Below are 26431 nucleotides of genomic sequence, written 5' to 3'. Positions count from 1 at the left end.
ACCCACTGTTCCTAGGCCGTCATTGAAAATAAGAATTTGTTCTTAACTGACTTGCCTGGTTAAATAAAGGTAAAATTATAAATTAAAATTAAAACTATGGGGTGCCTGAGGATATAGTCTCTGATCGGGGTCCCCAGATCACATCTAGGGTCTGGAGAGCGTTCATGGAACGTCTGGGCGTCTCGGTCAGCCTCACCTCAGGTTTTCACCTGAGAGTAACGGGCAGGTGTGGGTAGGTTTCTGCAGTCATATTGCCAGGCCCGGCCGGGGGAGTGGGTGGCGTTCAACCCCTGGGCAAAGATGGCCCAAAACTCACTCCGCCAGTCCTGCACTAACCTCTCTCCTTTCCAGTGCGTACATCCTGTTCTGGCACCGTGGCATCAGAGCCAGATCTTGCGGTGGATGAATGGTTTAAGCGCTCGGAGGAGACCTGGGACGCCGCCCATGTGCACCTGCAACGGGCAGTGAGGCGGCAGAAGGCGAGCGCCGACCGCCACCGCAGTGAGGCCCCGGTGTTTGCACCGGGGGACCGGGTCTGGCTCTCGACCCGAAACCTGCTCCTCCGCCTTCCCTGCCGGAAGCTGGGTCCGCGGTTTGTGGGGCCATTTAAAGTCCTGAGGAGACTGAAGGAGGTAAGCTACAGGTTACAGCTTCCCCCAGATCACATTAATCCCTCGTTCCATGTGTCTCTCCTCAGGCCGGTGGTGGCTGGTCCACTCCAGGAAGCTGAGGTGCGGGAGGTTCCTCCACCCCCTCTGGACATCGAGGGGGCCCCGGCGTATGCTGTTCGAGACATCCTGGACTTGAGGCGTCGGGCAAGGGGCCTTCAGTACCTCGTGGAGTGGGAGGGGTACGGTCCGGAGGAGAGATGCTGGGTGCCGGTGAAGGGCGTGGAGGACATCCTGGACCCTTCGTTGCTCCGGGATTTCCACCGTCTCCGTCCGGATCGCCCTGTGCCTCGCCATCCGGGTCATCCCCGAGGTCGGTGTCGGCGCTCTGCTGGAGCCGGTGGGGTCAAGGGGGGGGGGGGGGGGGGGGGGGGGGGTACTGTCATGACTTCCACCGAAGTTGGTCCCTCTCCTTGTTCGGGCGGCGTTCTGCGGTTAACGTCACCGGGCTTCTAGCCATCGCCGATCCACTTTTCATTTTCCTTTTGTTTTGTCTTTGTCTTACACACCTGGTTTCAATCCCCCAATTACCTGTTCATTATTTAACCCTCTGTTCCCCCATGTTTGTTTGTGAGTGATTGTTTCTATGTGGGAAGGTCTGTTATTGTGGGCTCTGTTTTTGTATTACATTTATTATATGTTGAGTAAAATATGTTTATTTACTCATATCTGCTGTCCTGTGCCTGACTCCTATACACCAGCTACACATAGACCTCCTGACATTGTGGGAGCTGTACTGTTAGATTTCAGTGCAGCCTTTGATATTACTGACCATAAACTGTTGTTGAAAAAACGTAAGTGCTATGGCTTTTCAACCTCTGCCATATTGTGGACTCATAGCTATCTATCTAATAGATCTCAAAGTTGTTTTTTTTATGGAAGCGTCTCTAATGTCAAACATGTAAAGTGTGGTGTACAGCAGGGCAGCTCTCTAGGCCCTCTATTCTTTTCTATTTTTTATCAGAGTGACTGGCATTCCAGTTACAATAGTCATTTAAAACATTAACAATGTCTACACTGTATTTTTGATCAATTTGATGTTATTTTAATGGATAGAAAATGTGCCTTTCTTTCAAAAACAAGGACCGTTCAATGGGACCCCAAACTTTTGAACGGTAGTGTTGTTGATTAGCAATACACAGAGCAGTTATTACATTTAAAATTAAGTTACAGGTACTGGTCATCTCTGTATACACGTTGCAAGACCCACTGGTTGATGCTTATTTATAAAACCCTCTTAGGCCTCACTCCCCCCTATCTGAGATATCTACTGCAGCCCTTGTTCTCCACATACAGTACAACACCCGTTCTGCCAGTCACATTCTGTTAAAGGTCCCCAAAGCACACACATCCCTGGGTCACTCTTTTTTTCAGTTCGCTGCAGCTAGTGACTGGAACGAGCTGCAAACACTCAAACTGGACAGTTTTGTCTCTTCATTCAAAGACTCAATCATGGACACTCTTACTGACAGTTGTGGCTGCTTTGCGTGATGTATTGTTGTCTCTACTTTCTTGCCCTTTGTGTTGTTGTCTGGGCCCAATAATGTTTGTACCATGGTTTTTGCTGCTACCATGTTGTGCTGCTACCATGTTGTGTTGTTACCATGTTGTTGTTATGTTGTGTTGTCATGTGTTGCTGCCATGCTATGTTGTTGTCTTAGGTCTCTCTTTATGTAGTGTTGTGTTATCTTTCTTGTCGGTCATGGTGTGTGTTTTGCCCCCCCAAAAATGTTTTTTTTTTATCCCAGCCCCTACCCTGCAGGAGGCCTTTTGCATTTTGGTAGGCCGTCATTGTAAATAAGAATTTGTTCTTAACTGACTTGCTTTAGTTAAATAAAGGTTAAATAAAAAATGAATAATAAAAATTGTTTTGAGAAGATCAGAAGGTACTTTATGGGTTATTCTAACTCGAAAGGTTCACTTGTGATTTTAAATGGTCATCTTGATCGCTACATTATGTAATAACAGTAGACAGGGTTTGAATGTAAACATACCGTTGATAAATATTTGGGGAATGTGATGTGATGAATGGTTTAATTTATACTGTCTCCTTTGGCGCATGTGCTAGTTAGAGCATGACAGCAGTTAGGAACATGGCTATTTAGTGTACAATCGCATGTTGTTTGTTACTTGGCATTTATGTTATTAAATGTGGCAACACATTGAAAATAACCTATGGATTAATTATCTTATGTTTAGCTTTAACCAAGGCCAGTACAAATACAGTTCTAAATGTTCATTTCGTCACTGATTCTACGAGTCAGTGTGAATCATTTCTCATATTTCCCCCTTTTCAGCTATAACATTACAATTGTGTAGCTAGTAGGTTATGGGATTTCTATAGATTGACGGAAGTGAATGAAGCTAGTGCAGTTAAGGTGATAATGGCTGGGGTCATTTTTCCACAATAGCATACTGTACATGGGGAGTTAATTTGCATGTCAGTAAATCTCACAGAGGTATTGATTTTACATGCCATACTTGTTGACGCTGATTAATTGATCAGTGTTGACGCTGACATTATGACATTATGTTAATTATTATTATTACATTATGACGTTGTCTAATGTATGTAAATAACATGTCATAATCCAAATTGCAAGTAGGTCATTGAAACAAGGGTGAATAAGAGCAGAACATTAAAGAAGTCTATACTGTTGAAGACCAGTTTGAGGAACGGTTTGATTATTATCATGGGTTTCCAATCATTCCTTTTCCTAATCAATATTTTTTATTATTCGCCTCTATTCATTTTTAAGTGGGTTATGGCTGTGAGACTGTTAGATGAAGGCGTTCACAGTCCTTTCATCCTACAACTCTCTATACAGGTTCCCTAGGTCGTATTTCACTACAATACCCACAATGCCACATACACTATAAATTCGCATAGGCGAATAATGTGATACAGTTCAGCACATTCTTCACCTTTTATCAAGGAACACAAAGCACACAAAGGCTGTTACCGTTTAAAACAATTTACACGTACCTGCATAAATATGAGAGAAATATCAAAGGGTTTCGGTCGGCTTTTTGTGTGACATTTCTCTCTGATTACTGTTACACAAAGGGCTCGAGGACAAAAGCTGAAACAGCCAATGAACGAGCGCGTTGTTTGTTTGCGACGTTTCCCCAAGAATGTGAAGGTGGGGCGTTTTGCGATATTCAGGAAATTGTCATTTTTCTATTTATCTCAGAGTAGAGATGTACAAATGTATTTAGTTTTTTTTCTTAGCGTGCTTACACTTCTAAGGTAGGTTTGAAAATTATTTCACTTGCACGAATGCTTTCCCAAAGGGGCAGTAAGGGTCGTTTGTCAACGTTCTCCTCTTCGGGGGGTGTAGGGTGGGGGGGCTGTTGTACAGACCATAACATAGGGGTCCTTGAGGTGGATAGCGAATTTGAGACTGCAACATTGTAGCCAACTGCTAACGCACATCAAAACTGAATTGAGTTGGCTGCATGCTACGTTGGCTCGAATTTGCGATATAACAACGTTGTCAGCGGTTGAGTTGTTGATACACCCATGTCACTGCATACATTGGCTTTCACAAAACATTAGCCAAAATATCAAAGGCTGGCTATAACAGTAACGTATACACGTTTAATCAGCTGCATCTATAAGCTACATCTGTCTTTACCTCTCACCTTGCCTTACAGGCTGTGTAATAACATATGTACAACATAACTTTCTACTGACATAGGCAGTTTCTTGAAATTATGTCTGTTTTTCAGAACTCTTTGAATGGTTCCCCATTTAACATAATGATGACGAGAAAACCCAACCAACCTCAACCCCCAAAGAGAAGAGGAAAGGTCTGTGCTAGTGCCAGTGGGCAAATTGACTCACTGGACAACAATACAATGACTGACTCAGAGACAGTTCCTCAATCACAAAAGAGGCACCTGACCATGATGAAGCATGGCGACAACCTCCTCAAGTTTCTAAACGAGGACCGAACGAAGCAGAGGTTCTGTGACGTCTCCGTCAGTGTGGGCGGGAAGCACTACAGGGCCCACAAAGCCATGTTGGCGCACGGTAGCAGCTACTTCCACGCCGAGCTGACCAAAAACCCAACCGCCGATCACGTGATTCTCGACCACGTGGAGGATTCCGTGTTCCAACACTTACTGCGCCTCCTTTACACGGCCGAGTGCGTCATTCCCGAGAGCGAGGTCCCTGCCCTGACTGAAGCGGCCGGCTTCCTGGACATGATGGATGTAGTGAAGCTCCTGGCAGGAGAGGGGGATGGCCGGCCAGCGCTTGCCCGAGTGGAGGTTAAGTCCATGGGGGAACCAAGCTCAGAGAAGACCTCTATAGCTTCTGACCTTCCAGCGGACTGTGTCGGGGTCCAAAGCCCAGTCCATTCTGGTGCCCACCATTGTTCGTTCTGCAGCCGCACGTTTTGCTACAAGAAGTCTCTGGAGAACCATTTAAACAGGAACCACAGTAGCAGCACCGAAGTAGACGCCAGAGAAAAGGTGGTCAATCAAGAGGTTACTACCATGGTAACCACGACCCGTAGGTCTGCCCGCAGGAGGAGAGTTCCCGCTAAATTGGAGAGAGGTGACGCGGACAGCTCCGGCGCAACAGAGGGGACGCTACATCAAGACCCCGCTAGTCGAGACCCAACCACCACAGAGGAAGACGACGAGGAAGAAGAAGAAGATGGGAGAAAACCAAAGCACATATCTGACACAGGAGATGCACTCACCCCAACCGAGGGTGAGGAGGCGGAAGAGGAGCGGGAGGAGGAGGAGATGGTGGAGGAACGTCAAAGTGCGTTAGTACGGAGAGCAAGAGAGAGCGGTGAGAGTTCAGAGGTGGAGACAACAGAACACCACACAGTCAATGAGGTGGAGGTATATAGTCAGGCTGCCAATGGTTCTAACTATGGAGCAGTGTACCCAGAGGGACTGGCTCCTGTCATCATCCAGAGCGTAAGCAAGAAGACGCTCAAGTGCCCCAAGTGTGACAAGACCTTTGACCGCACAGGTAGGTACTCTCCTTAAAGAGTTTATTTAAATGTATTGCACTGATTACATTGTATCTATGTAGGCAGTTGTTTCTGAGCTGATATTACACAACAACAGATTAATAACATACATGACAACATAATAATAAAACAATAACCAACATTCAACATAATAATAAGATATTAAACAATAATAATATATTAAATAATTAATACATAACCAACATTTAAACAACCACTGTTTTTTGTCCTCTTCTCTTAGCAACGAAGTAAGTAGTAGGCTTAATTTGTTTGACTGCCAATCAAGTGACTCAGTGGAGTTTTCAAGAGCAGACATGGAAGCCCTGAAGGACTGCGGTCAAATATTTTTTATAACTAAACCAAGACAGACAGCCTTTCGTTTCCAATGGGAACAAAGCATTTTTTTTAAACTAGGCAGGTCAGTTAAGAACAACTTCTTATTTACGATGACACTTGGTTAACCTTTTTCAGGGGCAGAACGACAACTTGGGGATTCGATCCAGAAACCTTTCGGTTACTGGCCCAATGCTCTAACCACTAGGCTACCTGCTGCCCCCATAGTGGGCAGAACAAGCAAGGAGGTGGGCAGAGGAAAGCACGAGCTAACGAGATCCTATTGGCGCGTTCTAGCATCATCTGCATATTTCCGTTAGGGAACACCTACTCTGTGAAGTGCGCTTGTGCAATAATTCAATTCACACTTGCAGTCCTAAACGTCGTTATTATTTTTACTTTTGCAAAGAGTAAAGTCTATAATCCTTAGTCTGGCAGGTAGCCTAGTGGTTAGAGCGGTGGGCCAGTAACCCAAATCCTCGAGCTGACATGGTAAAAATCTGTGGTTCTACCCCTGAACAAGGCAGTTAACCCACTGTTCCTAGGCTGTAATCTTAACTGACTTGCCTCGTTAAATAAAATTAAAAAATGGTCCACTCTGTCTATAACCGATTCTAGTTTTGGGAACAGAAAACTCTATTGAGATCAAATGTTTCATCGATGAGAAAATTAGCAGAATGTCGGCCAAACTCCATCTTCTCCCACTGCCCGCCAGTGGGCTTCCTCTCACTACCATATTTGGTAATGAGTGGAAATGCCAAGCCGATGCTTCACATTTAAACATCCAGTGAAATATCTGTGTCATTGTTCTATCTGTGCTGCAGTTGTGCACCACTGTATATAGCCTAGCCATAACATGCACCGAATACTTTATTATAACTCATAATATTAGGATGTTTTTCTCTGTATTTTCCATAGGGAAGTATGAGAGTCACACCAGGGTACACACGGGAGAGAAGCCCTTCCAATGTGACGTGTGTCTGCAGTGTTACTCCACCAAGTCGAACCTCACTGTACACAAGAAGAAGCACGCCAGTGACGCCCCCTTCCAGAAGAAGGACCACAAGTGCTCCTTCTGCAACAAGCTCCACGCCAGCAAAAAGACCCTCGCCAAACACGTCAGAAGGCGAGCCTTCGTTCCTGTCCCATCATCATTCTCTGTTCACCTGGGTTGGGGTCAGTTCCATTTCAATTCAGCCAATTCAGGAAGTAAACAGAAATTCCAATTCCACATTTTTCTAATAGAGAAGCTTTGAGGAACATTTGAATTGGAATAGGAATTACAGTTTACTTCCCGAATTGACTGAATTGAAATGGACTTGACCCCCAACCCTGATATTCACATTACACTCTTATACATGTTATATATTTAGATTATTATAAATCCCTAAAAATTGAGCTTTTAGGAAAATAATCACTCTAAATTCAAATGATTAAAATCATGTTCGTATGAATAAAAAGGATGAGGATATCCTTCCTAGCCCTTCCAAACTATGGGCTGGTTTCCCAGACCCAGATTAAGCCTAGTCCTGGATTAACAATCAATCAATGGAGATTCTCCATTGGAAGTGTGTTTTAGTCAATTACTAGGCTTAATCTGGGTCAAGGAAACCATTGCTCGACAAGGTTAAAGTTTGTTTGTAGTCTTTCAGGTTAAAGGGGTTTCTGGTTAGTAGTAATCTGAGTTGATCATTATATGCCCTGATCTAGATGTTATTAGCAGTTCTATAATGGGGATTATTTCATTGCTCTTCAGGAATAAACAGAGTTTATTGAGATAAATGGATTACACTGTAGTCCACCAGTCGCGTCCTTTTCTCACTTAGTTCTATGTAGTCTACTTAAAGTTCAAATCATTTGCTTTACCACCTTGTGGACACGTGTCACAGCGTAGTTCAGTGTCAAAGGGATCCAGACAGGTCAATGTTGTACTGCGTGTTTATATGGAGGCCCTCTGCTCTCCACGGAGTGAAAAGGAATGAATAATGAAGTCAAGGGTGTACTAACTATGTGTTACCACTTTGCTTTCAGGTTCCACCCGGATCACATTCAGGAGTTCCTGGCCATGAGGAGGAAGAAGAACGATGGATGGAAGTGTGATGTAAGCTTTGACTTGTTTTATTTTATGAAACACAATCCAAAAAAAGAAAATGTTTCCTATAACGGACACAGTATAGAAAATGAGATAAGGAGTAAACTGCTAGACCCAAGATTCAGACTACAATCATATTTTGAAGGGATCACTCACATTGAGCCCTTATAATATGAATGTCTCTCGCTGATCAATATCAACACTTTGAGCCTAAGAAGTTTGGTTTTAACATTTAGCAGACGCTCTTATCCAAATACACTTGCATACATTTTGTTATATGCGGGTGTAGGGAAATGCTTGTGTTTCTAGCTCTGACAATGCAGTAATATTTAACAAGTAGTATCTTAACAGTTTCACAACATTTACCCAAAATACACGTAAATCTAAGTAAGGAATGGATTAACAATATATACATATACAGTACCTTGCGAAAGTATTCGGCCCCCTTGAACTTTGCGACCTTTTGCCACATTTCAGGCTTCAAACATGAAGATATAAAACTGTATTTTTTTGTGAAGAATCAACAACAAGTGGGACACAATCATGAAGTGGAACGACATTTATTGGATATTTCAAACTTTTTTAACAAATCAAAAACTTAAAAATTGGGCGTGCAAAATTATTCAGCCCCCTTAAGTTAATACTTTGTAGCGCCACCTTTTGCTGCGATTACAGCTGTAAGTCGCTTGGGGTATGTCTCTATCAGTTTTGCACATCGAGAGACTGACATTTTTTTCCCATTCCTCCTTGCAAAACAGCTCGAGCTCAGTGAGGTTGGATGGAGAGCATTTGTGAACAACAGTTTTCAGTTCTTTCCACAGATTCTCGATTGGATTCAGGTCTGGACTTTGACTTGGCCATTCTAACACCTGGACATGTTTATTTTTGAACCATTCCATTATAGATTTTGCTTTATGTTTTGGATCATTGTCTTGTTGGAAGACAAATCTCCGTCCCAGTCTCAGGTCTTTTGCAGACTCCATCAGGTTTTCTTCCAGAATGGTCCTGTATTTGGCTCCATCCATCTTCCCATCAATTTTAACCATCTTCCCTGTCGCTGCTGAAGAAAAGCAGGCCCAAACCATGATGCTGCCACCACCATGTTTGACAGTGGGGATGGTGTGTTCAGCTGTGTTGCTTTTACGCCAAACATAACGTTTTGCATTGTTGCCAAAAAGTTCAATTTTGGTTTCATCTGACCAGAGCACCTTCTTCCACATGTTTGGTGTGTCTCCCAGGTGGCTTTTGGCAAACTTTAAACAACACTTTTTATGGATATCTTTAAGAAATGGCTTTCTTCTTGCCACTCTTCCATAAAGGCCAGATTTGTGCAATATACGACTGATTGTTGTCCTATGGACAGAGTCTCCCACCTCAGCTGTAGATCTCTGCAGTTCATCCAGAGTGATCATGGGCCTCTTGGCTGCATCTCTGATCACTCTTCTCCTTGTATGAGCTGAAAGTTTAGAGGGACGGCCAGGTCTTGGTAGATTTGCAGTGGTCTGATACTCCTTCCATTTCAATATTATCGCTTGCACAGTGCTCCTTGGGATGCTTAAAGCTTGGGAAATCTTTTTGTATCCAAATCCGGCTTTAAACTTCTTCACAACAGTATCTCGGACCTGCCTGGTGTGTTCCTTGTTCTTCATGATGCTCTCTGCGCTTTTGACGGACCTCTGAGACTATCACAGTGCAGGTGCATTTATACGGAGACTTGATTACACACAGGTGGATTGTATTTATCATCATTAGTCATTTAGGTCAACATTGGATCATTCAGAGATCCTCACTGAACTTCTGGAGAGAGTTTGCTGCACTGAAAGTAAAGGGGCTGAATAATTTTGCACGCCCAATTTTTCAGTTTTTGATTTGTTAAAAAAGTTTGAAATATCCAATAAATGTTGTTCCACTTCATGATTGTGTCCCACTTGTTGTTGATTCTTCTACATTCTACAGTTTTATATCTCTATGTTTGAAGCCTGAGATGTGGCAAAAGGTCGCAAAGTTCAAGTGGGCCGAATACTTTCGCAAGGCACTGTATGTCAGAGCGGCATAGGGCTAAGATACAATGGCATAGTATAGAATACAGTATATACATATGAGATGGGTGATGCAATATTTACACACAAGGACCACTCTATAATAAATACCTACAAATGTAATGCAGGAAATTGAAAACCTGTAGTGTATTTGAGGTTTAAAAGGACTTCTGGTGTCTGTAATTTCCACATGGAAATGTCAGACTTATTTTTCCCTTAGTATAGAAAAATGTATCAACCCCTACAAGAATGTGTGTCCCATGAATTATAATCCACATAATAATTCACATTTCCTGTTGCTGCAGGATTACTTTCCTTCTGTAGCGAACTGGCTCATATTAAGATCCTACATCTGTACACATCACATAATACATAGTCCACAGAATGATACACATAGTCCACAGAATGATACACATAGTCCACAGAATGATACACATAGTCCGCAGAATGATACACATATTCCACAGAATTATACACATAGTCCATAGAATGATACACATAGTCCACAGAGTGATACACATAGTCCACAGAATGATACACATAGTCCACAGAATGATACACATAGTCCACAGAATGATACACATAGTCCACAGAGTGATACACATAGTCCACAGAATGATACACATAGTCCACAGAGTGATACACAGTCCACAGAATGATACACATAGTCCACAGAAAGATACACATAGTCCACAGAATGATACACATAGTCCACAGAATGATACACATAGTCCACAGAATGATACACATAGTCCACAGAATTATACACATAGTCCATAGAATGATACACATAGTCCACAGAGTGATACACATAGTCCACAGAATGATACACATAGTCCACAGAATGATACACATAGTCCACAGAATGATACACATTGTCCACAGAGTGATACACATAGTCCACAGAATGATACACATAGTCCACAGAGTGATACACAGTCCACAGAATGATACACATAGTCCACAGAGTGATACACATAGTCCACAGAATGATACACATAGTCCACAGAATGATACACATAGTCCACAGAATGATACACATAGTCCACAGAATTATACACATAGTCCATAGAATGATACACATAGTCCACAGAGTGATACACATAGTCCACAGAATGATACACATAGTCCACAGAATGATACACATAGTCCACAGAATGATACACATAGTCCACAGAGTGATACACATAGTCCACAGAATGATACACATAGTCCACAGAGTGATACACAGTCCACATAATGATACACATAGTCCACAGAGTGATACACATAGTCCACAGAATGATTCACTGCAAGTACAGTCAGTGTATTCTGCAAGTACAGTCAGTGTATTCTGCAAGTACAGTCAGTGTATTCTGCAAGTACAGTCAGTGTATTCAGTAAGTACAGTCAGTGTATTCTGTAAGTACAGTCAGTGTATTCTGTAAGTACACTCAGTGTATTCTGTAAGTACAGTCAGTGTATTCTGTAAGTACAGTCAGTGTATTCTGCAAGTACAGTCAGTGTATTCTGTAAGTACAGTCAGTGTATTCTGTAAGTACACTCAGTGTATTCTGTAAGTACACTCAGTGTATTCTGTAAGTACAGTCAGTGTATTCTGTAAGTACAGTCAGTGTATTCTGTAAGTACACTCAGTGTATTCTGTAAGTACAGTCAGAGTATTCTGTAAGTACACTCAGTGTATTCTGTAAGTACAGTCAGTGTATTCTGGAATCATCTTCTCTCTCTGCTCTTCCTGGTTCAGATCTGCCACAAGTCTTTCACACGTAGACCCCATCTGGAGGAGCACATGATTCTACACACGCAAGACCGACCCTTCAAGTGTGCCTTCTGCGACGACTACTTCAAGTCCCGGTTTGCCCGCTTGAAGCATCAAGAAAAGTACCATTTAGGTAATGAATGGGAAATGTCATTTAATTGCTTTTATCCAACCTATTTAGATAATAGATACATGTATTGTACCTCTTGACTCTAGGCCGTACAGATATAATGCATTATAATGGGTTGTAATGCTTTATATGAATGAACAGCTTATACTGTGTTAGTGAAGGGATGAATCGCATATTATCTGTCATTTTGAGCCAGTTGAAAGGCGTAACATATTATAAGTTAATGTATAAAGCATTATCATGGTTATATCAAGTAATAATACGTTATAACTATATGCCCTAAGTGTTACTGTTGAATCAAATTGGAATGATGAGGAATTTAAAAAATGTTATGGTTGAGAGGGATGAGGCAAAAGGTATGGCATTACGTACTGAAAATTGAGAAATCATGTGACTAAACTGAATAAAAAGAAGAAACTATACTATGAAACAAAAATTAAATGATATAAACAATGACAGTTAAAAGCTTTGGAGCACCTTAATTTACATGTTGGGCGATATTTCTTCTTAACAGCACTATCAACAAGGCAGGTTCCACAGGCCCTAGTTTTGCCACACCTGGACTACTACTGTTCAGTCGTGTGGTAAGGTGCCACAATGAGAGACTTGGGAAAATTTCAATTGGCTCCAAACAGGGCAGCACAGAATAGACTAGTACTACATAGAGCTATGAATACATGGAACTCTATTCCACATCAAGTATCTGATGTAAGTAGTAGAATCAGATTTAAAAAACAGATAAAAATACACCTTATGGAACAGCGGGGACTGTGAAGAGACACAAACACACAGGCACAGACACAAACACAGGCACAGACACAAACACAGGCACAGACACAAACACAGGCACAGACACAAACACACAGGCACAGACACAAACACAGGCACAGACACAAACACAGGCACAGACACAAACACAGGCACAGACACAAACACAGGCACAGACACAAACACAGGCACAGACACAAACACAGGCACAGACATCTGCATACACGATAACATACACGCTATACACACATGGATTTTGTGATGTAAATATGTGGTAGTAGAGTACAGGCCTGAGGGCACACACTTAATGTGTTGTGAAATCTGTTGTGAATGTATTGTAATGTTTTTAAAATTGTATAAACTGCCTTAAATTTTCTGGACCCCAGGAAGAGTAGCTGCTGCCTTGGCAGGAACTATTGGGATCCAAAATAAATAGAAATACCACGTTCGGGTTTATTGTCCTCAAAAACATTGGGAGTCAAGGAAAAGGTTGTATAATCATTGAAGAGAATGCTATCAAGTTTGTAGAAGCTTAACGTTAATCAATGATCAGATGTTGATGTTGGATTGAAAAGTAAGGCTGTGACACAGGGATATTGAATTGACCTTTGACTCTGTCCACAGGTCCGTTCCCATGTGACATCTGTGGCCGCCAGTTCAACGACACGGGTAACAGGAAGAGGCACATTGAATGTACACACGGGGGCAAGAGAAAATGGACCTGCTTAATCTGTGGGAAGTCAGTGAGGGAGAGGTAGGATTGTCACAGCTACAATAATGTTATTTTTTTTGTGTTGTGGGAAAATTATAAATAAATAAAAATAATAAAATAAACAGCAGTGCTTAGAATACTGCACATGTAAATGTGATTACATTGAATTTCTATGTTGTTTTACACAACAACTACTAATGTTATAACTTTTAACAAAACTTTTAACCAATTTCTTTTTAACAATTATTTTTGGTGGTGGTTGTAATGAATACCCAGGGAGAAAAAGGTGTAGATTCACGCGCAGAGCGCGGCAAATGTTTATTGAGACATCGCAGAAGGCAGGAACCGTGGTCACAGGCAGGCAAAGGTCAAACACAGGCAGGCAAAGGTCAAACACAGGCAGGCAAAGGTCAAACACAGGTAGGCAGTCAAAAACAAACAATATCTCACAACTACACAAACATAAAGAACTAAATTGGGAGCTGATGAGACCAGGTGAGACACGAACACAGGTGAAATTAATGGAAAAAAAATGAAAGACAGGGCTACTTTCCAGAACACAAAGAAACAGGGTTACGTTCCAGAACACAAAGAAACAGGACTACGTTCCAGAACACAAAGAAACAGGGCTATGTTCCAGAACACAAAGAAACAGGGCTACGTTCCAGAACACAAAGAAACAGGGCTACGTTCCAGAACACAAAGAAACAGGGCTACGTTCCAGAACACAAAGAAACAGGGCTACGTTCCAGAACACAAAGAAACAGGGCTATGTTCCAGAACACAAAGAAACAGGGTTACGTTCCAGAACACAAAGAAACAGGGCTATGTTCTAGAACACAAAGAAACAGGGTTATGTTCCAGAACACAAAGAAACAGGGCTACGTTCCAGAACAAAAAGAAACAGGGCTACGTTCCAGAACACAAAGAAACAGGGCTACGTTCCAGAACACAAAGAAACAGGGCTACGTTCCAGAACACAAAGAAACAGGGCTACGTTCCAGAACACAAAGAAACAGGGCTACGTTCCAGAACACAAAGAAACAGGGCTATGTTCCAGAACACAAAGAAACAGGGCTACGTTCCAGAACACAAAGAAACAGGGCTACGTTCCAGAACACAAAGAAACAGGGCTATAAGTTCCAGAACACAAAGAAACAGGGCTATAAGTTCCAGAACACAAAGAAACAGGGCTACGTTCCAGAACACAAAGAAACAGGGCTACATTCCAGAACACAAAGAAACAGGGCTACGTTCCAGAACACAAAGAAACAGGGCTACGTTCCAGAACACAAAGAAACAGGGCTACGTTCCAGAACACAAAGAAACAGGGCTACGTTCCAGAACACAAAGAAACTGGGCTATGTTCCAGAACACAAATAAACAGGGCTATGTTCCAGAACACAAAGAAACAGGGCTACGTTCCAGAACACAAAGAAACAGGGCTACGTTCCAGAACACAAAGAAACAGGGCTACGTTCCAGAACACAAAGAAACAGGGCTACGTTCCAGAACACAAAGAAACAGGGCTACGTTCCAGAACACAAAGAAACAGGGCTACGTTCCAGAACACAAAGAAACAGGGCTACGTTCCAGAACACAAAGAAACAGGGCTACGTTCCAGAACACAAAGAAACAGGGCTACGTTCCAGAACACAAAGAAACAGGGCTACGTTCCAGAACACAAAGAAACAGGGCTACGTTCCAGAACACAAAGAAACAGGGCTACGTTCCAGAACACAAAGAAACAGGGCTATGTTCCAGAACACAAAGAAACAGGGTTACGTTCCAGAACACAAAGAAACAGGACTATACGTTCCAGAACACAAAGAAACAGGGCTATAAGTTCCAGAACACAAAGAAACAGGGCTATAAGTTCCAGAACACAAAGAAACAGGGCTACGTTCCAGAACACAAAGAAACAGGGCTACGTTCCAGAACACAAAGAAACAGGGTTGCGTTCCAGAACACAAAGAAACAGGGCTACGTTCCAGAACACAAAGAAACAGGGCTACGTTCCAGAACACAAAGAAACAGGGCTACGTTCCAGAACACAAAGAAAAAGAACACAAGGTTGACTAAGAAAAGAAAAGCAGAACCTTACAGTGGTATTGTGTCTATCTCTCACTGCTCACATGGTAACAGTCTCAACTTTAGTGACTGGTCTACTATCAATCTAACTCCATTGACTGTAATGTGGTTCTTCTTTATGTCTGTAGGACAACGTTGAGAGAACATTTGCGGATTCACAGCGGAGAGAAACCTCACCTCTGCAGTATCTGTGGACAGAGTTTCCGCCACGGCAGCTCTTATAGGTCAATATGCTTGGGCAGTTCATGACATACCTAGTTCTTATTGGCTATCACCCTATGGGTGGATTCCCATGTTCATGAGGTTTCTATTGGGTAGTTTTTGTCTTCTCCAGAGAAAATAATTGTATCATAATTTTGTCATCATTTAATACAAAATAAATCAAACGTTGGCCTGTTTTAATTGCATATTAACATTTGCTAAAAACTTGAACCCCCCAACTTTATTCTGATAGGCTTCATCTTCGAGTCCACCACGACGACAAGCGCTACGAGTGTGACGAATGCGGAAAGACGTTCATACGCCACGACCATCTGACCAAACACCAGAAAATACACTCGGGTACAGTACACACACCTTCCGTGGTATGTTCCGTAGCCGTGCCAAAGAGAGTAAAATGTTCCCCTGGGTTATTTCTTCATACATGGTCCCGGACCCGTTTGTATGTTTTTACGCTGCACACGAATTGTCTTACGGGGATAATAATTGAATTGACTCTCCCTTTGGTTGTTATCAGGGGAGAAAGCCCACCAGTGTGAGGAGTGTGGGAAGTGTTTCAGGCGCCATGATCACCTGACCGTCCATTACAAAAGTGTCCACCTGGGAGAGAAGGTGTGGCAGAAGTAAGTGGTCCTGATGGTGGATGGAGATGGAGGGAATGGGCGCGTTCCAGGCTGACTACATTGCAGGTGCATGTCAGATCTCACAACGCGGTTGACTACATTGCAGATGCATGTCAGATCTCACAACGACTGAGTAGGTGTTAACATATCAGCTAACTACATCATATAATATAGCAATCTGATGACGTGGCATGTAACCAAACGTTGGTTGATGAAACGTAACATCTGCAATGTAGTCATGCTGGAACGTGACCAATATGTTCTAGGTTTAAAGTGTCAGTCTGGATTTAGACACACCAGGGCGCCAAAGGGATTTTTTAAATATTATTTTTTATTAAATGATCAAGAAAATAGGCAGAATAAACAGCATTGGACAAACAACAATTGCATAGTGAAACACATTTTCACATGATATTCAATAAAACAAAGTAAATTCACAGTACATGACTTCCATATCTGGACAGTCACATCGTTTTTTGGTATAAATGTGACTACCCTTTGAGCACAAGATGTTGAAAAGACGTTGAAAATGTATTTTTTGGTTTCAATTTCTTGTACTCGCTGTCGCTGGTATAATTACAATTATATAATTATAATTACTTTATTGATACTACATTTTATCAACCCGACAACCCAGATGGAACAAACCCTGTGTTTGTCAAATGAAAAATATATATATTATTTTTTTACTGTTGAAGAGGATCTTCTATGGTGTCTAGTTGACTATTTGTGAAAGGACTAAGCATTGGCAACATGTGTGTGGATTCTATAGGTATAAAACAGCTGTGCATCAGTGTGAGGTCTGTAAGAAGGAGTTCAAAGGGAAGTCCAGTCTGGAGATGCACTTCAGAACACACTCAGGTAAGATGACAGTATAAGCTGTGAATGTCTGTTTGCCTGGTCAGCGTAACTTTCTTTTCACATCGAGCGTTTATTGACATATTAATCCAGAACAAATGTATTTGGTGGACGTAGATGTGCAATAAATAGATGATAGGTGTGGCAGGCAACATACCGACCTGCTTTCATTTCCTAGACCAGCAGCCATCACACTATACACAAGCTTCAATGAATGTCTGCTTTTCATCTGTTTTTTTTTTTTTTTTACTATTTTACAGACAAAGGGCCACAACAAAACCTTTACCCCCCTCTATCTCCTCTACCTCCACCCTCCCCTCTACCCCCCCTCTATCTCCTCTACCTCCACCCTCCCCTCTACCCCCCCTCTATCTCCTCTACCTCCACCCTCCCCTCTATCTCCCCCCTCTACCTCCACCCTCCCCTCTATCTCCTCTACCTCCACCCTCCCCTCCACCCTCTCCTCTACCTCCACCCTCCCCTCTACCCCCCTCTATCTCCTCTACCTCCACCCTCCCCTCTACCCCCCCCTCTATCTCCCCCCCTCTATCTCCTCTACCTCCACCCTCCCCTCCACCCTACCCCGCTCTATCTCCTCTACCTCCACCCTCCCCTCTACCCCCCTCTATCTCCTCTACCTCTATCTCCTCTACCTCCACCCTCCCCTCTACCCCCCTCTATCTCCCTCTCCACCCCTCCACCCTCCCCTCTACCCCGCTCTACCCTCCCCCTCTCTACCCCCCCTCTATCTCCTCTGCCTCCACCCTCCCCTCTACCCCCCTCTATCTCCCTCTCCATCTACCCCGCTCTATCTCCTCTGCCTCCACCCTCCCCTCTCCACCCTCCCCCCCCTCTATCTCTCTACCTCCACCCTCCCCTCTACCCCCCTCTATCTCCTCTACCTCCACCCTCCCCTCTACCCCCCTCTATCTCCTCTCCACCTCCACCCTCCCCTCTACCCTCCCCTCTACCCCCCCTCTATCTCCTCTACCTCCACCCCCCCTCTCCCCTCCACCCTCCCCTCTACCCCGCTCTATCTCCTCTCTACCCTCCCCCACCCCCCCCTCCCCTACCTCCACCCTCCCCTCTACCCCCCTCTATCTTCTCTACCTCCACCCTCCCCTCTACCCCTTCTCTCTATCTCCTCTACCTCCACCCTCCCCTCTACCCCCCTCTATCTCCTCTACCTCCACCCTCCCCTCTACCCCCCTCTATCTCCTCTACCTCCACCCTCCCCTCTACCCCGCTCTATCTCCTCTACCTCCACCCTCCCCTCTACCCCGCTCTATCTCCTCTACCTCCACCCTCCCCTCTACCCCCCTCTATCTCCTCTACCTCCACCCTCCCCTCTACCCCGCTCTATCTCCTCTGCCTCCCCTCTCCCGTCTACCCCCCTCTATCTTCTCTACCTCCACCCTCCCCTCTGCCCCCCTCTATCTTCTCTACCTCCACCCTCCCCTCTACCCCGCTCTATCTCCTCTGCCTCCACCCTCCCCTCTACCCCCCTATATCTTCTCTACCTCCACCCTCCCCTCTACCCCCCTCTATCTTCTCTACCTCCAACCTCCCCTCTACCCCCCTCTATCTTCTCTACCTCCACCCTCCCCTCTACCTCCTCTACCTCAACCCTCCCCTCTACCCCCCTCTATCTTCTCTACCTCCACCCTCCCCTCTACCCCGCTCTATCTCCTCTACCTCCACCCTCCCCTCTACCCCCTCTATCTCCTCTACCTCCACCCTCCCCTCTACCCCGCTCTATCTCCTCTGCCTCCACCCTCCCCTCTACCCCCCTCTATCTTCTCTACCTCCACCCTCCCCTCTACCCCCCCCCCTCTCCATCTCCTCTACCTCCACCCTCCCCTCTACCCCCCTCTATCTCCTCTGCCTCCACCCTCCCCTCTACCCTCCTCTACCTCCACCCTCCCCTCTACCCCGCTCTATCTCCTCTACCTCCACCCTCCCCTCTACCCCCCTCTATCTCCTCTGCCTCCACCCTCCCCTCTACCCCCCTCTATCTCCTCTACCTCCACACTCCCCTCTACCCCCCTCTATCTCCTCTGCCTCCACACTCCCCTCTACCCCGCTCTATCTCCTCTACCTCCACCCTCCCCTCTACCACCCTCTATCTCCTCTGCCTCCACCCTCCCCTCTACCCCCCTCTATCTCCTCTACCTCCACCCTCCCCTCTACCCCGCTCTATCTCCTCTGCCTCCACCCTCCCCTCTACCCCGCTCTATCTCCTCTACCTCCACCCTCCCCTCTGACTCCCCTCTATCTCCTCAACCTCCACCCTCCCCTCTATCTCTTCTACCTCCACCCTCCCCTCTACCCCCCCCTCTACCTCCCCTCTATCTCCTCAACCTCCACCCTCCCCTCTACCTCCCCTCTATCCCCTCTACCTCCCCTCTATCTCCTCAACCTCCACCCTCCCCTCATCTCCTCTACCTCCACCCTCTCCTCTGCCTCCCCTTCTTTCTCATCTACCTCTACCCTCCCCTCTGCCTCCCCTTTATCTCCTCAACCTCCACCCTCCCCTCTACCTCCCCTCTATCTCTTCTACCTCCACCCTCCCCTCTATCTCCCCTCTACCCCCCTCTACCTCCCCTCTATCTCCTCAACCTCCACCCTCCCCTCTACCTCCCCTCTACATCCCTTCTACCTCCCCTCTACCTCCCCTCTATCTCCTCAACCTCACACTCTCCCCTCTACCTCCCCTCCACCTCCCCTCTATCTCCTTTACCTCCACCCCCTCTACTTCCCCTCTACCTCCCCCCTATCTCCTCTACCTCCACCCTCTCTCTACCTCCCCTCTATCTCATCTACCTCCACCCTCCCCTCTACCTCCACCCTCTCTCTACCTCCTCTCTATCTCCTCTACCTCCACTCTCCCTCTACCTCCCCTCTATCTCCTCTACCTCCACCCTCCCCTCTACCCCACCCCCCCTACCTCCCCTGACCTCTACCTCCCCTCTATCTCCTCTACCTCCACCCTCCCTTCTACCCCCCTCTACCTCTACCCTCCCTCTATCTCCTCTACCTCCATCCTCCCCTCTATCTCCCCTCTACCTCCACCCTCCCCTCTACCCCCCTACCTCCCCCTCCGCTCTACCTCCCCTCTATCTCCTCTACCTCCACCCTCCCTCTACCTCCCCTCTATCTCCTCTACCTCCACCCTCCCCTCTACCCCCCCTCTACCTCCCCATCCCTCTACCTCCCCCTCCCCTTTTTTCCCTCTAATTGTAATACTATGTTTGCCCAACTAACTTCCGTCATGTCTTCTGCTAGGTGAAAAACCTTACCGATGCCCCGTGTGCCAACAGACGTTCCGCATTAAGAAGACCCTCACCAAGCACATGGTGATCCACTCAGATGCCCGCCCCTTTAACTGCCCGCACTGCAGTGCCACCTTTAAGAGGAAAGACAAGCTGAAGTATCATATGGACCATGTACACGGTGCTAAGTCCACTGAGCAGCAGCAGCACCACCAGCAGCAGCATCGCCAGCAGCCTCCGGTGGTGCTGACAGAGGATAAGATGGTGACTCTGCCTTATAATACCCACGGCCCCTCCAAAGTGTACCGGGCTGAACCCAAGACCGTTCTCCAGAACGTCCCCTCCGATGTGTGTGTGCCTGTCACGCTGGTGCCCGTCCAGATGCCCAGGGTGGTCTCGGGGGTACAGGGTGACCTGAGGGGACACGTAACCTGCCCGCCCCAAGGTCAGGGGCAGCAGCAGACAGCTGGGGGGTACCAGACTGCCACAGAGCTGGCGTTCCTGGAGAAGTACACGCTTACCCCTCAGCCGGCCAACATTGTTCACCCGGTGCAGCCTGACCAGATGTTGGACCCCAGGGATCAGTCGTACCTGGGCACCCTGCTGGGCCTGGACTCTGCCACCCCTGTCCAGAACATCTCCAACTCGGACCACGTCGCCCATTGATAATGCCTCTCTATACTTCCCTTTTGGCAACATTTTATTTAAAGGGTACCGACATAAGGACATTATAACACATTTATAACCCATACAGTACACATTTATAACCCATACGAAACTGTATGAGCCCATAGAGATAACGTTTATTTGAAGGGTGCGGTTGTTAACATAAGCATTCACAAAATGCTCATGCACTGCTTATGCATGGCTTATGTATAGTTTATGAATGGGTTATGAATCTGTTATGAATGGGTTATGTATAGTTTATGAATGGGTTATGAATCTGTTATGAATGGGTCATGTATAGTTTATGAATGGGTTATGAATCTGTTATGAATGGGTCATGTATAGTTTATGAATGGGTTATGAATCTGTTATGAATGGGTTATGTATAGTTTATGAATGGGTTATGAATCTGTTATGAATGGGTTATGTATGGGTTATGAAGTTTTTATGTAGCTATACTTCAAATAAAATGCGATCGTCCTGCTCTTTTAACCTCTGCAGCTTATTCAGGGGCGAACGCTCTGATAGAAACAGATGGTGTCCAACAGGTCTAGTTGTCAGCCGCGTGGCACAGCGAATCTCATCAGCTCCATTTGTGATATTTATATCTGCGATCGTCCAAACGTTGCACCACCTTGATTGAGCCCCTAGTCTTTCATCATATTTTAGTTCAAAGAGCACTTTTTTTTTAAAGTTCCTCTTGTTCACACAAAAGCCTAAGATCTTTGTCATTCCATAAATGAGTGTGAGTGAGTGATGTATATTGTGACAGGAGCCTGATTGATTACAAAAGGTAATTCCAGAACAGGATGTCTCATTTCCAAAAAGCTGGCTGTATGTCTGAATCTTACAGGTGTAATCTGGCTATTTATTCACAATTTAAATTGAATTATTATACAAGTATTATACAACACATTTACCCCATGCAAATCAAGTTCCATAATATTCCACCTTCCTTACCAGTTACCACAGAATTTTAGAGTAACAATCAATCATGGTGTTGTCAGCCTGTTGCTCCGGGACAAAGTTTCCCCTGTACAGATCTAGGATCAGATTCCCCTCCCCAATAGTAACCATAACCAATTACACCATCAGTGGGGGAAATGCAATGCGTCTAGGGGTGACTTCCCGACACTCAGCAGGCTCCTCAAAACTAGAAAGGGCTGTTTAATCAGTGTATCAGGAGGTCAACCACGTCTGAATCAATCTTAAAGTATTCTGTATATTATGTATATCATGTTTCTTTCACAATGGACAGGAGGGAACAGCCTGGGTAGTATGTATAAAACACTCTGATCTAGGATCAGGCCATCCTTATTCATTATGATCTAAAAGGCAAAACTGATTCTAAATCAGCACTTCTACTCTGAGACGCTTGATACTTATGATAGGTTTCTGTCCTTATGGGGATGTACTGTCCTTATGTACTGTCCTTATGGGGATGTATATGTTGCCTTATAGGGGATCACCATGTTCATTAATGTGCATTATAAACCGGGTGGTTCGAGCCCTGAATGCTGATTGGCTGAAAGCCATGGTATATCATGGGTATGACAAAACATTTATTTTTACTGGTCTAATTATGTTGGTTACCAGTTTATAATAGCAATAAGGCACCTCAGGGATATGTGGTATATGGCCAATATACCGTGGCTAAGGGCTGTATCCAGGCACTCTGCGTTGCATTGTGCATAAGAACAGCCCTTAGCCGTGGTATATTGGCCATATACCACACCCCCTCAAGCCTTATTGCTTAAATAAACTTGACTTTCCTCTGTCTGTCCAATACAACCTCTAAATAAACTCGACTTCTCTCTATCCAATACAACCTCTAAATAAACTTGACTTCTCTCTCTGTCCAATACTGTAACGACGTTCGTCTGTAGGAGGAGAAGCGGACCAAAAAGCAGCGTGGTGGTTATTCATGTTCTTTAATGGAAAACTGAACAATACATGAAGTAACTCAAATCTACAAAACATCAAACGGAACGTGAAAACCTATACAGCCTATCCTGTGACAACAAACACAGTGACAGGAACAATCACCCACCAACACACAGTGAAACCCAGGCTACCTAAGTATGATTCTCAATCAGAGACAACTAATGACACCTGCCTCTGATTGAGAACCATACTAGGCCGAAAACATAGAAATGCCCCAAAACATAGAAAAACAAACATAGACTGCCCACCCAACTCACGCCCTGACCATACTAAATAAATACAAAACAACCGAAATAGAGGTCAGAACGTGACAAATACAACCTCTAAATAAACTCGACTTCTCTCTATCCAATACAACCTCTAAATAAACTTGACTTCTCTCTATCCAATACAACCTCTAAATAAACTTGACTTCTCTCTATCCAATACAACCTCTAAATAAACTCGACTTCTCTCTGTCCAATACAACCTCTGAATAAAGAAAACCATATGTAAGATACAGGAGGGTCAGTGTCCCACATACACATTAATTTATTGACAGTTTCAGATTGTTGTTTCCAAATGTAATCCAGTCATGGGCACTTCTTTACTATTGCACACCTAGTGATCATGTCAGCATGCATTGCACTCATCCCACCACAGGAGTCATTCGAGCACAACAGCATCCCTGCCGGTTGGGCGGCTGCGACAGAGCCTGGACTCGAACTAGGATATCTACTGGCACAGCTTTAGACCACTGCGCCACCCAGGAGGCTCTATCCAGTCCTAAAATGATTTTAACCCCTTGTGCTAAAAGCCCTGACGAAGGCCGTGAGGCCGATACGTAAGCTCATTAAAGATCAGTGATACTATCAAGAGCAGTGTGCGGTTTCCTTTTTCCTTCATCTTGTTCAACTGTTACCATGCACCTGCAAAAATATACTGCTTAGATGTGCGAGTGCCTCTTGAATTTTGAACCTCTTGTGCTGTAAATCATTTTCTATATCATGACCCAAATGTAAAAGCTACATTTATCAGTTTTATCCTAAACAATCTATTTTTCGTTTTCTCTCTTCAGGTGATTTGCTGTTCCTAGCCCTGTTAAGAAAATACACACATGTTGTAATATGTGAACAACTGGACAAGGCATTATCCATCCTCGGGTCTTTCGGTAAGTCACATCTTCATCATGAACAACCTGAAATAAAAATCATAATATTTTTAATACTGTAAACTCTTACCAGTTTTGTAATCCACCGTGTAGGGATGCACGAAAAACGTACCCATTATGGATCTACATTTTCATAACCTGAATGGGATGACATGGTAGTTCATATTCTGAGAGACAAAAATAGGCCTACTGTAACATTTATTTAAGTACAACTATTGTAACTTAAGAGACAAAATACACCTACCGAGAATGACTGAGATAAAACAGGTTCATGGAGGAAGGAAAGCCACTGAGACCTTCCCTTCCCCTCTAGCTAAATTAGCATATTAAGGTATCTAGGCAATTGGAAGATTTCAGAAACGTTTTTTGTTTTTGACTTACCACAGTTTTCCTCGTCGCTGTTGTCTGAGCAGTCGTCATCTTTGTCGCACCTCCAGATGGTCGGTATACACCTTCTGTTACTGCACTGAAACTCGTTGTCCCTACACTTCCGTAAGGCCTCATGACCTGTTGGAGAGCGTTATGGTAGGTGTGAAAATGAATCTGGTAAAAGATTGAAATCAGCAAGCAGAAATAAATGTTTTTCCACAGGTTGCATGTGTTGTTATTGACTTTACCTGCATTAGGTTAGATTTCAGCAAGGAAGGCTGTGAAATGACCCTTTCAAAATGTACCAAGACATTCCTATTATGTCTTTAATGAATGACCAAGCTAAGCTTTACAGTATAGCAGCGTACTAAAAAAATGCAGTACAGATGTCAGAATACAGAAATCAGTTGCATCTTAAAGGGATAGTGTGAGATTTTAAGCCCTGCTTCGATTTACCCAAATCAAGATGAAGTCGTGGTTAAAAATTGTATATCCCTGCGTCCAGAATGAAGGAAGACAAGGGTAGTTGTGCGAGTCAATAACTGGACGTCTACTGGAACAGCTAGCATGCTAAAGTTCATCTCACTCAGGGTAAGCAGGAAAAGGGCTTATTTGCCCAAATCTGGCGCAATCCCTTTAAGTCAGTACTCACTGCATGTGGGGGCTGAGGTCCATTCTCCTAAAAGGCAGACTACATCTGCATTCCCTTCCATTATGTAGGATCTTTTACATTTATACACCACTTTTGATCCATTACTAAAGTTGTTTTGATATTGTTGAACAACGGTTGCATGGTTCACTTGAGGAGGTGCATCACAAGAACGACTGGCTGTGAAGATACAGTACAAACAATGATTAGTAAAGAAATAAAGGACAACGAAGTACAAGAGATGATAGTACTGAACGTTGTTCACAACACAAGTGTATCATATGTCCTGTCACACCAACATCCCCTCTTTCCTGTACCGAAATGGATAGTTTTCTGAGTTTTTACACCACTCTTACATAAGCCTCTTTGCTATAGATCAAGGTTAGAGCAGACAGTACTTACCCGTACACAGAGGAGTATCAGACCATCTACCATTCTCACATGTAATCATCCCCCACCAGCCTTCCATTGGTGTTTTCAGACCTTTATCACAGGCATAAGTCAAAGTCATGCCATCCTGGTACATGTTCTGCTCCGGGTCAACAAAGCCATTGTCCAGTTGGGGTCTTTGGCAGCCTTTTCCAGATTCTTGAGCTGGAAAATGACAGAAAATACATTTATTGTTATGCATCATCTGTCTGCACAATGACCTTTGTTCAACAAATACAGTGTATCTTGGATAAGGAACGTATAGATGAGTGTTTCTGCCCTGTACTAGGCCTTTTTATTAGTTACACGTTACACCACATATAGGCACTGCCGTAAGAAAAAACATCCGTGCTCACAATTCCTTGAATAAAGAATACTAAACGCAATCTTCATTGAATGAATAGTTAGTGTTTATCAAAATGTCTTACCTTTAACACCGTAGGACCAGATGTGTAGTACAATAATGACAGACAGTGGTATTTCCTTCATTCTCTGTCCTCTGGTGTTACATGTACACTGAGAAATGAATTAACTGGAGTCTGAGTCTGAGTTGGGGCTTTTTAAATTCAACCAAGGTAGTTATTGTCAGGGGTGGATCTTAAACTTGTGCCTTTGGGCAGCACTGTGGAAAAATACAAGATGTCGCAATTAACAAAGGCTTTTTTT

At 44.3% G+C, this 26431-nt stretch overlaps 2 protein-coding genes across 5 annotated transcripts; one reads left to right on the top strand and one right to left on the bottom strand.

The window, feature by feature from the left end:
* The first annotated feature begins 3778 nt into the window (after positions 1–3778).
* On the top strand, positions 3779–23017 carry LOC139375868 (zinc finger and BTB domain containing 41). Its single transcript, XM_071117809.1, has 11 exons — positions 3779–3918; positions 4401–5661; positions 6914–7121; positions 8027–8096; positions 11871–12018; positions 13408–13537; positions 15715–15810; positions 16041–16147; positions 16323–16428; positions 17201–17289; positions 20572–23017. The coding sequence occupies exons 2-11, from the start codon at positions 4431–4433 to the stop codon at positions 21222–21224; spliced, it is 2838 nt and encodes a 945-aa protein (XP_070973910.1). The 5' UTR covers positions 3779–3918; positions 4401–4430; the 3' UTR covers positions 21225–23017.
* A 119-nt stretch (positions 23018–23136) lies between these two features.
* On the bottom strand, positions 23137–26387 carry LOC139375867 (complement factor H-related protein 1-like). Of its 4 annotated transcripts, none has more exons than XR_011627854.1 (6): positions 26194–26328; positions 25739–25930; positions 25340–25516; positions 24700–24825; positions 24431–24485; positions 23137–24345 (listed from the first exon to the last, which is right to left on the bottom strand). XR_011627854.1 is itself a non-coding variant. In XM_071117807.1 (6 exons), exons 1-5 carry the CDS (start codon positions 26252–26254, stop codon positions 24434–24436), a joined length of 579 nt encoding a protein of 192 aa, XP_070973908.1. In that variant the 5' UTR covers positions 26255–26387; the 3' UTR covers positions 23137–24345; positions 24431–24433. The 4 variants fall into 4 exon arrangements, 3 of the variants coding, with proteins under 3 accessions (XP_070973908.1, XP_070973909.1, XP_070973907.1); XM_071117807.1 differs by having other exon boundaries at positions 24431–24456; positions 26194–26387; XM_071117808.1 differs by having other exon boundaries at positions 23137–23933; positions 24389–24456; positions 26194–26347.
* Between the last annotated feature and the right edge of the window lie 44 nt (positions 26388–26431).

The sequence above is a fragment of the Oncorhynchus clarkii genome, chromosome 20 (genome assembly GCF_045791955.1).
Source record: "Oncorhynchus clarkii lewisi isolate Uvic-CL-2024 chromosome 20, UVic_Ocla_1.0, whole genome shotgun sequence".
Taxonomy (NCBI): domain Eukaryota; kingdom Metazoa; phylum Chordata; class Actinopteri; order Salmoniformes; family Salmonidae; genus Oncorhynchus; species Oncorhynchus clarkii.
Note: the sequence above shows the minus strand (reverse complement) of the source record. Positions and strands in the feature narration are given on the sequence as shown.

What these genes read in the sequence shown, in the direction of transcription:
- LOC139375868 (XM_071117809.1), top strand. Translation starts at nt 4,431, where the DNA reads ATGATGACGAGAAAACCCAACCAACCTCAACCCCCAAAGAGAAGAGGA. An exon ending in ACGATGGATGGAAGTGTGAT is followed by an intron (nt 8,097 to 11,870) that starts GTAAGCTTTGAC and finishes TTCCTGGTTCAG; the next exon opens with ATCTGCCACAAGTCTTTCAC. An exon ending in GCACTTCAGAACACACTCAG is followed by an intron (nt 17,290 to 20,571) that starts GTAAGATGACAG and finishes GTCTTCTGCTAG; the next exon opens with GTGAAAAACCTTACCGATGC.
- LOC139375867 (XM_071117806.1), bottom strand. Translation starts at nt 26,254, where the DNA reads ATGAAGGAAATACCACTGTCTGTCATTATTGTACTACACATCTGGTCC. An exon ending in GACCTCAGCCCCCACATGCA is followed by an intron (nt 24,826 to 25,339) that starts GTGAGTACTGAC and finishes GCTCTCCAACAG; the next exon opens with GTCATGAGGCCTTACGGAAG. An exon ending in CAGCGACGAGGAAAACTGTG is followed by an intron (nt 23,934 to 24,699) that starts GTAAGTCAAAAA and finishes AAATCATTTTAG; the next exon opens with GACTGGATAGAGCCTCCTGG.